The sequence below is a fragment of the Penicillium paradoxum genome, assembly GCF_028828445.1.
Source record: "Penicillium paradoxum strain IBT 22861 chromosome Unknown utg000005l_segment0_segment0, whole genome shotgun sequence".
NCBI lineage: Eukaryota > Fungi > Ascomycota > Eurotiomycetes > Eurotiales > Aspergillaceae > Penicillium > Penicillium paradoxum.
Genome location: NW_026643183.1, coordinates 2,284,296 through 2,299,878, shown reverse-complemented (window position 1 = coordinate 2,299,878; position 15,583 = coordinate 2,284,296). Strand labels below are relative to the sequence as shown.

The window sequence follows — 15,583 nt, the reverse complement described above, 5'->3', positions numbered from 1 at the left end:
TGGATAAGTTAACGAAGAATGCAGTGTCGCAACTATGACGCCATGGCAGAATGCCCCTCATGTTAGGACTCCCTGACTTGGTAAGGCCGTGGGAATTCCGCGGAGGCCCGGAGTGCTAGTGTATAGATTGACGTTTGACCCATTGCCCACAATTACTCAACGACTTGTCTTGGCTCTCGCAGTCCAGACAACTCCATTTGACCGAGGTTAGTGTTTTTGTCGCTGGCTGCTCCGCTTCACACGTTACCCAAAACAGAATGAACGTCGTAGCGCGACTGACACCCTGCATCATATGGATGATAAGAAGAGGTCTAGACAAGTCCACATCTCGCACCAGGGATACAAGCTATGTCATGAGCCCTAAAAAAGGAAGGCGAATAGGCTCATGGTAACCCCAAAATGATCCCCTCACGACGAAAGATTTCGGTTCAAATCCCGTCGAGCACCTGTTGTTAAGGTGTGAAGCTCTCCACTCTACATGTGAAGGCTTTAATGGGATTACTCCCCATGAAAGCATGATAGAGCACTCATCGCCAATATGAGCTGCACAATTAGGGACGAGACAAGATCAGAAAGTAGGGTCAACAGTGAACCAGGAGATACATGGCATTTTAGAATGACTATTGCCATTATCAATTGAAAGAGTGCATCAAGCGATCTTAATATGAAAGGCGTCCAGCAAAAGCAAGAGCGATATGAACATCGTAGCCACAACTGACTCCCAACTGCCAGATCAGATACCGAGGAGACTACCTAGGTAAACAACGGCAAGGAATCAAGCATCAAGCGAAGAGCCAAACAATTCACTTTAGCAGGAAATGATACACCATTGGTATGAGCGGAAGCAGTAGAACCCAGAGTTTTGAAACAATGTTTGTTCGGCCTTCCGGTTCCACTTCAAGTTGGCGGCGAATAGGCACAGTGCCTCGGCGGGAAGGAAGGGGCAGATGCTGAAGAGGTATGCCGGAAGTAAAAGCCTCAATCAACTGATTGGCGATCATTTTAACAGATACAAACCTTATGAGTTTCAATTGAATGAATCTGAGAAGTGGCGTCTCCAGAGCTTCCATCTGTTGCATGACGTGCGCTCCCTTGACCAGTTGCCTGGTGACGATCTCCCGGGCCTGTCGATAACGCGCAAAGGTTTCTTCGATGCTGGCTTTATTGGGCTTGTCGTTGCGATCGAGAAGATTCTTCAATTCATCTGCCAGACAGGCTGCGCCGGAGATTGCGGTGTTACCTCCTTGACCAGTGAGAGGATTTATCTATTGACAGCCTGTTAGTTCAGCTATCGACTGAAAGGCAGATGGAAGTGTCAACCTTGTGCCACGAATCACCAACCAGCACAATCCTTTTGTGATAACATGAGAGCACCCCTTCCTCTAGAGACACAAGAGAAGTGGCTATTGCCTTCTGATACAATTCACCAAATGTAGCCCCTGGCTTGATAATGTCGTCGGCATATCGGGCAGCTAGTTCATGGCGGTCTCTGGCCGTGTATCGAGGGATCGAGTTTCCTCTCGTTTTCTCGTCATTTTTGAACATGGCGATCCAGTAAATCAACCCATCAAGGCCAGGGGAGCACATATAGCTGCGACCGCTTCTGTGGCCCTTGAATGCCTCCTCTTGAACCAAGCCTTCAGGCGCCACGGATGTACCAAAAATGGCACGATAGTTGCATACGAAGCCTAACATAACAGTAAGCCCATGATACACCAGATCCAGCATTTCTTGTTTAAAAAGAAATACTCACTGTTCTCTTGGCCCAAACTCCCACTGGCTTCTCTCAGACGATCCATCTCATGGCGGACATAACTGTGAACACCATCTGCACCAACAACAATATCACCTTCATAGACACGTCCATCTGTCTCAACTCTAACCCCGTCATCTGTCGAGTGAATACTCGAAATAGCGCAAGAAGTATGAACCTTCGACTTATCACCTAGATTATCGTAAAGTGCCTTCACAACCTGATACCTCTCTAGGAACCGCATCTTGTACCCAAGCCTAATAAACAAATTAGGACCAGACACTGCAGAGTTGTCACCCATGACAGCGACTAGCCATCACGAGCAAAGGAAAAATCAAAGAAACAGTTTAACGACTGACGTTTTCTCCATCCACTCCCCATATCCCGGCAAATTCGCACAGCGAATTCCATGCTCATCATAGCCAGATACTGTGTTGATCGGTGTGCTGAGCTTCTCCAGCACATTGTAGCAGCCCAGTTGGTCGAGAATCCGCGAACCATGCGGGAGCAATGAGTATCCAGCACCAAGCCGGGGTGCGATCGTGTCGTGTTTCTCTAAAAGCTCATAGTCTATCCCGTACCGTTCGAGCATGTTGGCTAGTACTAGGCCGGCGATGCTACCGCCGACGATGATCACTTTGAACGCGGCCATGGGGACTGTCTTGCAAGGAAGATGACTTGAATTGTCAAATTAGGACGGAACTTTGTTGCGATATTGTTTGGCATGATATCCACTTGCTAACTCTCCGTGTCTCTTCTGTTGGCCCCCACATGTGTGATCGACTGGTTGGGGCTGAGTGGTTCGTGTTGAGTGGTTGGGGACCGAGGCTTACTTATCCTGTGAGACTCATAGAATTGTGTGTTATGGAATATACAGAGAAGTATACAACTTCGATACGCGAAGAAGATCCGTAAGTTGCATGTGCTGTGCGTCGCGGTCTTGTTATGGTGGATCCCAACCACGGGGGCTACGGAACTAAATAGGGCCACGGCGGACTTTTGTCAGCTCGATCAATCTTATCTTACCGCTTTTGCCTCCGCCTATTGTTTGCCGAAGTACTCCGTATGCTCTTGCTCAATAATGTAGGGGTGTTTCTTTTTTTTGGACTAATATTCTTTCCTTTTCATCTGTAGATTAGAAGGCGATCAATAGGATCAGGGATGTAGTTATCGGAGAGCAATGATTGACCAAATGTTGGTCGGCCACATATAAAGTACCTAGGTAGGTTGACAGTTGACTAATTGGATCATGGTCTATTCCGTACATGGGTAGTAGTCGGCCCGCTTTACAGAACTCTCATCTGAGATATCGAGTAAGCTCTTTGGATTGGACCCGTCTTCAAGCTGGGTAGGGTAGGTACTATCACCAACGTTTCTTCAACCGTCTGTTCTATTTTCTTTCCAACAGATGTACCGGCCTCCGACCTCATCTGGGCAGTCGGTGAGTCGATGACAAATGTTCTGCCGACAATATCAGCAAACGTGATCAGAGTCCATGGTGGCCGCTAATCCGCTCCATAGAAACCACAGGTGTACCAATCCCCGGCTCGACGTTGCCTCGCGGCCGACTTAGAGGCTGAGAATCTATCTCGTATACATCGTGGATTTTGAGCGGTATGAGTTGTAATAGTTATGACACTATTCTATTCGGCACTAAAGCCTATACAAACCTGGAGATACGCCTTCGTTAATACCATTTCGATTTCCCCCTCTTTTTGTCAAGGATGATCGAGAAGTCCTTGATCGTAACAAAATAGAAATACAAAGAACCAAGAACGCCAGAGTCATTAGGGGAATTGCATACACGTGATCCGTGTTGGGATCATGAAAGAGCTCAAGCAGGTACCTGCTGCACATTGAGAGGGACATGGGGAACTGGTTGTCCATCCTCCTCAAGAGAAAGACTGCCATAGCCGGTGTCATTACTGGCCGATCGCTCCCGACGGAGGAATGGCCTTTGGACAGGATTTTCAATTAAGTCCTGATCAGCATCACTTTGAGAGGACTGGGATTCTCCCCTATGCCGGCGTGCCCGAGGTTTCTTAGATAGAGTCCGTTCGGATGCAGCGTGCATGTAGTCCTGAACATTGATACCTGCGTCCTCACAGATTGTTGTGCAAGACTTGATGATTACTTCAACGAGTTTAGAGGAGAATCCGTAAAAGGCCGGAGTGTAAGCATTCCGGGCCCAATAGATTAGTTCAGCGGATACCCGCCCGACATTCGGGATATCGCGGGGACAGATGAAAAATTTGTGCTTTGGGCGAGTCTTTTCTTCGGCTTCGTCATCGGCGGAGGAGGTAGCTTCAGAAGTGGCAGTTGAAGGAGAAGATGAATCGGACGAGGCAATGTAATCTACATCCGACACCAGAAGGTGAAGCAGATGGTAAACAGATGAGAATCCAATAAGAGAAAGGTCCACTGGATCGATCGGGAGCTGGTTAAACCACGTAATGGCTTTTTGGAGAGTGAAAGACTCGGGCAGTGACGAAGCATCACCCGTGGATCTTTCAGTAACAATGGCGGCAATCATAGCGCAGCGCACGGCGATGGAGATCTCATCCCGCACAGAAACAGGTAGAGAGGAATCAAGGAAGTTGGACGAGTGCATTTGGCTTCCCTTCCTTTTCTCCTTTGGGAGCGCGGCGAGGACTGCTCCCACATTCTCAAGGCGATTTTGGTCAAAAAGCACAGCTTTCATCACGAGCGCACGAGTATATGCAGCGGACAACTGTGGTGCGACATCAAGGGACATCCGAATCTTCGCTTTAAATGCATCACGGCTTGTTTTGGACACCGGACCCTTGCCACTTGCTTCGAAGTAATCGAGAAGAGCAGTTTGCAAAAGGTGACTAGACCACCAAGCCGCAAGTGCATCCTGGGAACATTGGATAGCTGGGTCCTCGTCCACAACATCGAGTAGCACTTGATCATCGCCAGTACCTTCCTGGGTTGGTCGGTTCCAGGTCAGATTCACAGCACGCTGGATGATGGTGTCGATCATGACATCATCGCAATCCTGGTTGACAAGCGCAGCGAGATGAGGAGGAAGCCGGTCGGGATGGCCTTCAGGCAAAGCGTCGTTGACCTCTCGAGCCACGCCCCACTGGAATCTAGCAAGAGCTCGAGCGATGTCATTGGATACTTGGAACGACCAAGAGCCTGGCTCCCCAACATTCCACAGGAGAATGCGGACATGCAAGGCCTTGATGATCATTCTCGTAGGAGAACAGGGGAGCGTGCCAGCAGCGAAGATAGTGAGCACAAGACGGCTCTTGCTAATCTCAGCATCCCCACCGGTGAGTTGAGCATCAATTGCAATATCCCAAGTCTTGACTCGTCCCTTCTCATCCTCCTCGGTGATTCCAGTAGCCCATGAGTAGACTTTCCATCCCATCAAGCATCGCAGCACATATTCGAAGCATCTAGAAGTAACAACGTACCACTCACGGAAGAATCTGTGGCGTGGGACACCAACCCGTTGCATACTAGTCAGCCAAGCCTGGCGACGGAAATCGCTAGACGTCAGAGGCGCAGGCGGGCCCTCAGCATCCGTTTTGGATGGGCCACGGTGTGTGACAGGTTGGGCATTGAACAAGTACACGAAAACGACAAAGGCACTGACAACGACCAGCGTTGCCAGAATGAGGAAATGAGAGAATGCGCGCGCCTGCCACGAGTACCAGGACTGCTTGAAGTAGAATTCCCAATGTGCCATCGTAGGTGTCTGCAAACGGCTGAAGAGTCTCATGGGTAGTGCAAAGAGGCCCTTTGATTCGGTCTCGGAATCTCCAGAACCCATGCCTTCGAGGACCATGAGACCCGCGAGTGCCCCCAGCATATATTTGTTGGGCATTCTTGAACGCCGGCCCGATGTGTCTTCTCTTGCATACTGCGGTTGGTGGGATGACGACGAAGGATATTTAATGTAAGACTCAGCAAAGACCCCTTGCTGCGCAGTCTCAGCTCGCATGCGTTTCCACGCGTCAGGAACTGGCAGAAGACCTTCTGGGGGATTTTGAGAGGTGGGCGAGCCCTCGCTGGAGGGCTCTTCCGCCTGAGAAAAGACACTAGGCGATGTACCAGAGCCTGAATCTGTCGAAGCATAGTTGCTGGGCGAAGACACCGAAGCAGAGGAAGTGACAGCCTGGTCCGCTGCCTTATCAGCCTGTCGGAGACGGTTTTTGAGAGCAGTGTTTTCGTCTTCCAACCGCTTGTTGCGAATCTCTAGATGCTTGATGTACTCCGTTGCCTTCGACAAAATGGATGCTTTGTTAAGCTTGCTTGCACCGTTGCCTCCCTCCGTTTCATCATCCTCGTCAGGTGAGCCTCCAGTGCGGTTCTTGATTTGTCGAAGGCTGGGGACACTGTCACGAAGTTCTGCTATCTTATCGTTCAGGTTGGCGCGATATCGCTTCTCGATGACGTTGTGAGCTCGCTTTTTGGCGGGCATCTTCTTGCCCGGCTGCACTGGTCCAGTAACTGTGGTGCCGTCATCATCGCTGCCAGTCTTTCGCTTCCGGCTGGTCCCAATACTTGAAATTGGAGATACTAAGCCGATCTGTTGTTGCTGGGTCGTGCGCCAATTCGGTCCTGGCGTGCTGTGTTGGTATCCCAGGTTGTTCCCGATGTTAGAGTCGGATGGAAGTTCCATCAAGCCAAGTGGAAGATTAGGTGAGAAGTCCGTGTAGTTCAAATGAGTCGGGGAGCTCATGTCGGTATGAGGAGAGATAGATGGGAGGTCGATAGATGAGTTCATTGGCTTCTGTTCTCCTTCCAAGAACATTGGATCATCCCATCGCATCCATTGAGTCCAGTCCTGGCTCGTATTGTCTCCAGGTGACTGCGTGAGCCTGTTGTCATTTCCTTGCGGCTCATCCCCACTGGAGTTACGCGGAGAGAAGAGCTGGAAGTCATTCTCCATGTTGGGGGCGGACATCTTGGCTAGTATCCCGGGATTGGATGCTCGTCCAATACCCGTGCCGATCTAGGTCCGAATAATGGGATAAGCACTCCAGGTATATATCACTGATGAACATGTCAGTTTCGATAAAAAAAAAAGAGGCTAATGTGTTTTAAAAGGAACAGAACTGAGCTGCCTGCATAGCTGGCATTGAGGCGAAGCAGACAGCTAGGCCCATACAGGCTAGCGGCGATCCCTAACAGCGGCAGAAGATAGATGATACTCACTGGATCCAATGTGAACTATGACGCTCAAGCTTGAATAGATAATGCTTGCAATGTAGATGTACTTCTTCGAGTTGAGATGTAAAGACTGAGTTGCCAGGAGGGGGAGTGTCAAGAGTCACAATCACGGGCGAGGGTACGCGATTGGAGGAGAACAAAGGGAGTATACCCACCTCGGACTAACTTAGCGCGAGTAGTTGGGTCCAAGGAATGGGGTGGATTCTAAGAATCCGCTCTTCGTTCAATAATAGTGATCGTGTCTGGGCGTTGAAGCAGGGTGGATCAACCAGCCCTAGAAAATATGCGCAAGAAACAATGGAGTAACGAGAATGGACTGGGACAAAGGTATCGGCGTGCTAACAGTTTAAGCTGACATGGGGCATCCAGTGTCCACGCATGAAGATCAGGGGAGGTTGTATGGACTAGAACCTCCAGCCAGGCAGCCAAATAGGGAATGGCAGTTTCGTCGTATGATCACGGCTGGGGGCACTTCCGGCTCGCCGGCTGACCATCCCTGACGGTATCCCGAGTGTTAATTACGCTGAGTCATCGTTGCCGATGGCTGTAATATGGTAATAGTGTTTCACCGCAGTAAAGAAAGGAGAATTCTCATTGGACATTGGTCTCCACTTTGTTTTGATGATTCAGCTGTTCCCTGGCCATGTGATTTCCACTCTCTCCACTACGCTGATGTGCATTGTATCTCTCTCTCTCGACTTTATCCTAGCGTCCAAATATTCGAAGTATACCTACTAGGTTGTTCAAAGAACAGCTATGGGTTGAACTCAGCCAAGTCATTCTCGTTTCTTCTCAATTTGATCCTCTGGACACGTCATTGTGTGGTCTCTTGGCGCCCCGCAGAGAGGCGAGACAGGAAATGAAAGGGCGCGTTATGATCTTATCTGATCGTGTTAGTCTCCACTCTTCCCTCGCCAGCGCTACTGGAATCCACAAGAACGGCGCAAGAGACGAATAAGGTCAATGGGGCAAACTAACGAACCATGTGGATCTTGGACCTTCTCGGTCTGCTATTTAAATTGAAGAAATCGGCCCTCGCAACCACTTTCAGAGGGGCGTCCCAAATGTCTTTTGCTTATTGTCATGTTTGGGCCAGCCTCCACTGTGCGTCATAGAGCTCTGTCGTAGCTCGTAAAAGATCCATTCCACCCCAATCGGCCTCCTTTCGGCTGGGACTCGGCTGTTTGATTTCAACGTTCATAAGACAGTCCACTATTTGGGTGTAGACATCATGGTTGTCCTTTCTGACCCAAGATATATATTGACATACAGCATACTGACCACCTCCACTAACGTCATCCTCGCCGATTCCTTCATTGCCTAGGTACGTCACTAGTTTTCTCGTATGGGCTATTGCATATGTATATGTTGAGAGCCTAGAGCCTCTCTCGCGCATTCTCCACCCCGAAACGGCGAAAAATGACGTCTTTAGTCGAAGCAAAGCTCGTCTTTACAAAGCTGTGCTGTCCAATCTGAGAGACAGCTACATTTCCACCGCATTGTTTTGTCCCGCGTGTACAATTCAGCTCCTGCAGGAACGAAGGGATCCGCAGAAGTAGCGAAACTGATGGCCGGTGCAGATGTTGCTGCTGGCTGAGTATTATTCCCCGGCGAGCCGCATCCTAGCTTGGCCCCATTTTTCTTCGAGACATGCCCGGGGATGGTATCCGCTGAACCTTGTGACGTTTCCCAAACTGATGCCCACGCGATTAGCCACTATGGTGCATTCTGGATTGATGACTTCACCAGCTGTTTTGATCAGTTGGGCGTGCTCTTCGCGGACCAAGGGAAGTTTTCAGGCGCACAATCTTTAGCCCGTAAGAATGGTACCCCTCTATCTTCTGTATATGTTAAGGTTAAGTGTGCTGTTACTTGGGTGTCTCGCTGAAGGTGATTCATACCGCATGAACTTTAGCAATACAGGATAAGCCTGATATACCAGAGTGAATCTTGTGATCTCAAAACAAAAAGAGGAGGGTGTTTGATCTCCACCAGAAGTTTAGCTTACGACGTATGTCCAGATTGAGCAATGGTCGAAATTCAAGTCACTCTTCAATGTCAGAGTGTAGTCGCCTGTAGCATTAGGATATTTCTATTCCCCCTCTCAACCCATACATCCTGTTCCATAGAAAGGGAGGAAAGGCACAATGAAAACATGGATACTCCAACAATCTCGGTTGTACAAAGTACTCCGTAGTGAGTTAGTCTTTGGCTATTCCCTACTGCTGGCTTTATATGACGCCCGGACGACGAGATAGTACTTGTTGGTTGTGTCAAACAATATCGTTTATCAATTTATGTCTTTATCTGTGGAAAAACCGTGCAACATGAGCCCACGACAAAGCTTCTAATAAAGAAAGATGTGTAGCTACACATCACATCGAATAAATAACCAGCGAGCTACCAGAATCAAAGTGATAAGCCCGACTTTTGATATCGATAATAAAAGGGTTAAACCGAGATTTAGTGCTATAAGATTGTCAGCGATGGAGTTCCGTGTATCATGCCGGAGATTAGGTATTCTTGTCAACTTACAGCAATGTCCTCCCATTTCTCCCAACCGCGTCCACGGACCTGGGATAATTCTTGGTCCGAGAGCTGCTTACCGGTAGTGAAGTATCCTGATTGAATCTTGGCATCGATCTCGACCCTAGAGTCACTAGGGATCATCTCGTCGGGGATAGGGATACGCTCGAGAATCTTGATGCCGGAGTCTACGATAGCGTCATGCTTCATGTTCGACATTGATAGCATGCGATCGATCTTAGTGATGCCGAGCCAGTGGAGGATATCGGGCATGAGAGCTTGGAATCGCATCTGTTAGAGAAAGTAAGTAGGTGCAACTATGAGAACGATGGGAATGCTTACATCTCGAACACCGGCAATGTTCTCAGTGCGGGTAAAGTATTTATCGGCAGTGTCACCGCCACGCTTACGAGCATTGTACACCAGATACTTCACCACCTCTCCAAGGGCTCTGCCTTCCTTGCGGAAGTAGATAACCACACCACTGCCGCCATTCTGTGCCTCTCTAATTGCTTCGCGGATTCCGAACGCCAGGTATGGTCGGCAAGTACAGATATCCGACTGGAAGACATCACTGCCATTGCACTCATCGTGAACACGAAGGGCCAGCTTGACTTTCTCATCGGAGATGCGCTCTGGCGGTCCGAAGATGTATACGGTAAGACCGCCGATGGGCGGCAGGAAAGTCTTCAGATCGGGTCGGGTGATAAGCTCTGGGTAGCTGCCACCGGTGTGCTCAAACAGAGTTCGACGAAGAGTGCCCTCATCAACTCCGAATCGTTCTGCTACTCCAGGAAGATACCAAACAGGCTCAACTGCTACCTTGGTCACACGAACTTCGCCGGTAGAATCAACGAGAATATTTCCATCAACCTCGAGCAGGCCATTCTTCACATCGTCAGCGATCTCAGCGAGCTTCATATTAGCCCGAGTGACCGCCATAGTCGGACGGATATCCCATCCAGCCTCTAGCTCTGCTTTGAACTGGTTCACAATGTCATGGCCGTAAGGATCCATCGAGACAATCTTAGTCTTGTCCGCCCAGGCAGCTTGCCAGGGGAAATTGAAAGTTGGCTCGGAGTTGCGGAAGTCCGGTCGGAAATCTGCATCCAAATCACCAGCAGCGATTGCGAGGGCATTGTAAATGCTGTAGCTGCCACCGTGGGCACCGATAGCATTGCGGCGCTTGACGAGGTTTCCACTCCGCGAGACCACCACGGGGCCCCGGGACTTGGCATCGGGAGCGCCCCACTCAAGAGGGACAGGCTCAATACCACTCTGGCCTGGATACGTGGTCAACTAACCCATGTTATTAGCATTGTATTCAAGGATCTACCATGGTCTTTTGATTCCTTACAATAATGTGCTTGCTGAACTTGGGGTTGGGGGAGGTGGGGGATGTTGTTGGAGAAGATTCGGTCTGCACCGGTAGAACGGTGGTGATGGGTTCTGTTTTCAACATGATTTCTGATGAGACACGTAACGTTGGCAAGAAAGAATAGAAAGACTCCTGAGGAGGGAATTTATAGGAAAGGAAACAGAAGAACTAAAAGAAGAACTAAAAGAGGAGGGAAAGAGAGGGGTGTACATCATCGCCATGTGACTTATCTCCTCCGCACGTTATCTGAGGGGCTTATCTCCACGGCCACCGGAGAGGAGGCACTTGTGTTTTAGTTCTTGGCTGGTTGGCTATCAGGTAGTATCCTTTACAAATCTATTGCACAAGTAGCGGTCACTGAACTCCTTCCTCAGATTACTCCGGTCATTGCCCTATCGTTATATACTCATTTACCTTTTGGCCGATCCGTCCCCACCGGTTTCCACCGGAGTTCTTCGGCGTTCAATCTGACTGGCCGGAGTAGCGAACACCGAACTTCCTTGTTTCATGCATCCTCAGGGACTTGTTATACGGAGGGGACACCGCATTGCATAAGGCCCTCCCTGTGTTCTCTATGAGGTGACTGATTTCCGATCAATTTGAATGACATCCGCTAATCTCCCACAGTACCTCGCGCCGTCGCAATGGCAAACCTGCCTCCTGCGAGCCATGTCGCCGAGACAAAGTCCGCTGTGATCATGGGGTACCCGTATGTACTCGCTGTAAAGACCGTGGAATCTCTGCGCGATGCTTCTATCATCCTGCTCCCTTGACGCGAGCCAAAGGACGCCGGGTCTTGCCATTGTCAGAAGGGGTACCGTTTGATCGAGCCTCGTCAACCAGGTGCGTTGATTTTAGATGCTCTATCCATCTTGATGTCATTTGAGATTGGTGTGTGCATGTGTATGTCGATCGTTGCGTGCCCAATGGTTGAATCAGTCGCTCCCCCGCCCAATACCCTCCGGTAGTCATATCCACCAACATATCAACTTCTTACAATTTCTATTTCACAGGAACCCATCATTCGACTTTTGTGTGCCCAACGCAGGACAAGTGAACTCTCGTGAACGCACCTCAACCCGTACCAAGCCACTTCTTTCTGGGTACTTCGGCCCAACAAGTTTCGTGTCGCCCCTAACCGAAGATGTCGACTTGGGCGCAGATAGTCAGGGTCTGGGCCTGGAAATCGAATCTTCCCAAAGAATTCTACCACCGTATTGGGTCCACAAAATCTCCGAGGTCTTATTGACTCTTAGCGATTTTGCCACAGCTGAGACATTAATCCGCGAATTCTATGCGCTAAGCCAAAGCGCGATTATACCAGCACCATTTGTACTCAACAGCATTGATCCGGTCAAATCTATGTGCAAAGAGAGCATATCTGACCATACTTTGGACGATTTTACATCTTCACTGACGGTTCAGATAATCCAAAACACAGCTGAAATTTTCGAGGTCCCCTCTACGACAAAAGGGCGAGACTTCCATACGTTATTTACGGGACCAGCCATTCGTCTTGAGATAATTGGGCTTCTTTGCGCTCTTGCAGGCCGGGCGAGATATCTAGGGCTTGCTGGCGACAGGTCCGATGACGAGCGAACGTCAAAAGCTCAATATGCGCGCAAGATGCTTGCGGCCAGCGATGCTGCGCTGTACATTTGCAGAATTCTTACGCCACTTAATGATCTCACAATATGGCTAGTGTATGAGAATCTCCTGTTATCTGATCTAGTGAATGGCGACTCAAGTCAGTGCATCCCGACCCATCTATCTGCGTCTTTTTCTCACCTGACACTCTCCAGGCCCTTCGTGGTGGAACAGATTGGGCGAATTGTCCACCGACATTTTTGCCCTTGGTCTCCACCGTGATTCAAAATCCTCAAGCGATTTGCCCAAATTCCTGTTAGAATCACGTAGACGGCAGTTCGCTGCGGCGTATCAGCTTGACAAAAGCATCGCCACATTCTTAGGTCGACCGCCAAGGATACCATTGAGGTACACCGATTGTCGCATGCCACTTGATATTAGCGACGAGGCGCTTGCTACAGATGACGCTGTCTTGAACCGCCCTCATGACTATGTTGATGAGAATGGCTGGAGTATCCACGGGGTAGTCCAACGATCATCGTGGATACGTCTGCGATTTATCATCAGTACATTTCGTGATGAGGTTCTCGAACTCTCTTTACTGAAGATGACGCCAGCAATAGAACATATGCTTGAGTAAGTAAAACAGCGTCGTTCCGTTCCGTTCCATGTTACAACAACTCACACCATCCAGAGATATTTCCCAGCGATGCCATCAAGCATGGGATTCGCTACCATCTTGTTTGCGCTACAGCCCTCAATGCTGGAGTGAAAATCTGCCCGTAGGAGTGCGTGTTATGATGGTCATCTCATATCTGGCATACCTCTACAACGACTTCCTGACTCAACGACTCATAGCGGGAAAGAACAAACCGCACGGAAATCCAGCGCTGCTGTCCGTGAGCGCTAATATCCTATCAACGGTCCTGACGTTAGGCACACAACGTGAACAATTGGTCGATCTCCGGCCTGATTTCACCTGGACGGTATCTACACCAACACTCCTCATTTATACACATCCAGTCATTAACACATCATCGCCGATCACAGGTCCTACTTTACGGATTCCCTAGCGCCGGTTTGCTTATCAAAGCCCTACAGCATCAAAAGCGTACAGGCGAGCCATTCCTCTACGAGGGGCCGAGATCGGCCCTCATTCGGAACTTAAGCGTCTTTATCTCGCATCTCGATTCGATTGTTCGGCCGGATAATTCGCACTATGCTTTGTTTCAGCGTGCTAATCAGGTATTCTCGAAGATTATTGATGAGATTCTCGAACCACAGTCCATTCTTCCGAACTCGGATCTCGGGGATACTGAGCTGGTCGATTTTGATACGATGATTGATGTTGATGGCTTGGATTTGATCAACAATTTGGATTTCGGGGTTGCGTTTAATCAATGGTTATTCTGAGGGGATCTATGTAGGATTATGTACCGGAGTTGAGGTCGCCATCGCGATTTTCCCGATCGAGATGCCACCGCTGGATGGGGACGCCCAGAACCCTGCTCGCTGAGTGTTTCACGGCTGAGTATCTGGGTAGTAGAAGGTGATTATACAGTGAGGCTCATCGCACTCAGCACGCAGTTAGAGGATGAAAAGTTGGATGATAGATAGTTAGATGATGGATGCTTAGCGTGTAGTCCTCTATACCAGTCCTAGGGTACGCTCAGCAATGATCAAAGAACTCTCACGATAACCTTTCCAATGCTTTCCTAACTGGTGATACGATCTCCAAGTATACCCTATTCTTCATGGTACAGTTCCTGCTTCAGTAGCAGCTCTCACCCAACTCTCCCTCTCTTGCAATTCCTTAAACCACCTGTCCACATTCGGGTACTTTTCAAATACCTCCTTCCATTTACCTGCCTTCAAAGCTGCTCCATTGGGCAAGTGAAAAAAATCAGCTAAAGTAAATTGGTCTCCAACAAGATACCTCTGTCCGGCCAAGATCTCGTCATAAACCGAAAGAACGGCATCAAGGTCGTGTTCAGCTTGTGCGACCCGTGCTTCGTCGGGAGGACCGAGTCCTTTCATTCTTCATAACCGCCTTGTTAATTCGCACGTGAAGAGAATAGAAAGAAACATACGTACGGCTTGATAATAAGCTCGGTTCCGATGGTTTCAGCAGCGGCTGCGAAATAGCTCTGTTCGACAGAACAAGCTTGTTCGAAGCGGCCATAGGCCTCGTCATCTTCTGGCATAAGCCTCTTTCCAGAAGCGTACTTTCTAACCCGGACATATCAGTAAACTTCCCCTTCCTATATCCACTAGGTATGTATGCAGTTACAATATTTGCTCCGTGGGGCCTTCCGCGTACGCACGACCCCGACGAAAGACTTACTTGTCAAGATACTTGCAAATAGCCCTACTTTCAAACAACACAAGCCCGTCGTCGTCTACGACAGGCACTTTGCCAAAAGGTTGTAGCCTTTTGTACTCCTCGCCCTTCTGTTCTCCCTTTGCGAGATCGACGAGGATAAATTCGTATGGCAATTCCTTCTCCAGTAGAGTGACCAGGACACGGGATGTGGCTATAGCAGAGCCATAGAGCTTGAGGACCATTTTGGACATCAAAAAGCTGGAGACAGTGTTGATCAATCGGAATATCTTTTGAGAAGGGCGGGCTGGAGGACATTGGATGCTGAAATACCAAAGGGCGGGCTGTTCTTTTTTTCAACTGTTTTTCGTGCTACTGAGAACTGGGACTAATCCAGTGAGTACTACTTTGTAATCTAGAAAGGTTAGAAAAGAGTATCCCCGGCGTAAGCAGAAAGGAGGGGCTGGATGCCATGGACAGGGGCCGGTGCACTTGCTACATAGTGATCACGCTCCTGTAGTTTAAACTATAAGTACTAGCTGATATAGTCGATCTTGTCGAGCACAGGCTCGGCATCAAGGTTGGTTGATGAAGTATGAAGAATCCCTGGGGAGGAGAAAGCCTCAAGCTATAGCTTTGTTTTGGGCTTGGTCTTGATCAAGCATTCAATGCCATGGATATGGCTAGAACTGAACTGTAACAGATATGTACCGTATATCGTAAATAACTCCGTAATGAATGTCATCCAATTATCATCTCCTTTACGCCTCGCTGACATCCCCTGTTTTCGGTTGGGTTGCTTGTGACTGGGGGT

At 49.1% G+C, this 15,583-nt stretch overlaps 5 protein-coding genes across 5 annotated transcripts; 1 reads left to right on the top strand and 4 right to left on the bottom strand.

Moving 5' to 3' along the window:
• Positions 1–803: 803 nt before the first annotated feature.
• Positions 804–2,405, bottom strand: N7457_005876 (FAD-dependent oxidoreductase; the record flags this gene model as incomplete). Its single annotated transcript, XM_057176920.1, has 4 exons — positions 804–1,265; positions 1,321–1,688; positions 1,754–2,010; positions 2,113–2,405. The coding sequence occupies 4 exons, from the start codon at positions 2,403–2,405 to the stop codon at positions 804–806; spliced, it is 1,380 nt and encodes a 459-aa protein (XP_057031222.1).
• Positions 2,406–3,587: 1,182 nt separating this feature from the next.
• N7457_005875 (basic helix-loop-helix domain-containing protein) lies at positions 3,588–6,692 on the bottom strand (the record flags this gene model as incomplete). Its single annotated transcript, XM_057176919.1, has 1 exon — positions 3,588–6,692. One exon carries the CDS (start codon positions 6,690–6,692, stop codon positions 3,588–3,590), a length of 3,105 nt encoding a protein of 1,034 aa, XP_057031221.1.
• A 2,729-nt stretch (positions 6,693–9,421) lies between these two features.
• On the bottom strand, positions 9,422–10,946 carry N7457_005874 (putative GTP cyclohydrolase II; the record flags this gene model as incomplete). Its single annotated transcript, XM_057176918.1, has 4 exons — positions 9,422–9,427; positions 9,494–9,775; positions 9,827–10,783; positions 10,842–10,946. 4 exons carry the CDS (start codon positions 10,944–10,946, stop codon positions 9,422–9,424), a joined length of 1,350 nt encoding a protein of 449 aa, XP_057031220.1.
• A 560-nt stretch (positions 10,947–11,506) lies between these two features.
• Positions 11,507–13,862, top strand: N7457_005873 (transcription factor domain-containing protein; the record flags this gene model as incomplete). The annotated part of the gene is made up of 5 exons (XM_057176917.1): positions 11,507–11,571; positions 11,876–12,609; positions 12,665–13,085; positions 13,144–13,435; positions 13,500–13,862. The coding sequence occupies 5 exons, from the start codon at positions 11,507–11,509 to the stop codon at positions 13,860–13,862; spliced, it is 1,875 nt and encodes a 624-aa protein (XP_057031219.1).
• A 339-nt stretch (positions 13,863–14,201) lies between these two features.
• Positions 14,202–15,014, bottom strand: N7457_005872 (glutathione S-transferase family protein; the record flags this gene model as incomplete). The annotated part of the gene is made up of 3 exons (XM_057176916.1): positions 14,202–14,487; positions 14,544–14,678; positions 14,794–15,014. 3 exons carry the CDS (start codon positions 15,012–15,014, stop codon positions 14,202–14,204), a joined length of 642 nt encoding a protein of 213 aa, XP_057031218.1.
• Positions 15,015–15,583: the final 569 nt, after the last annotated feature.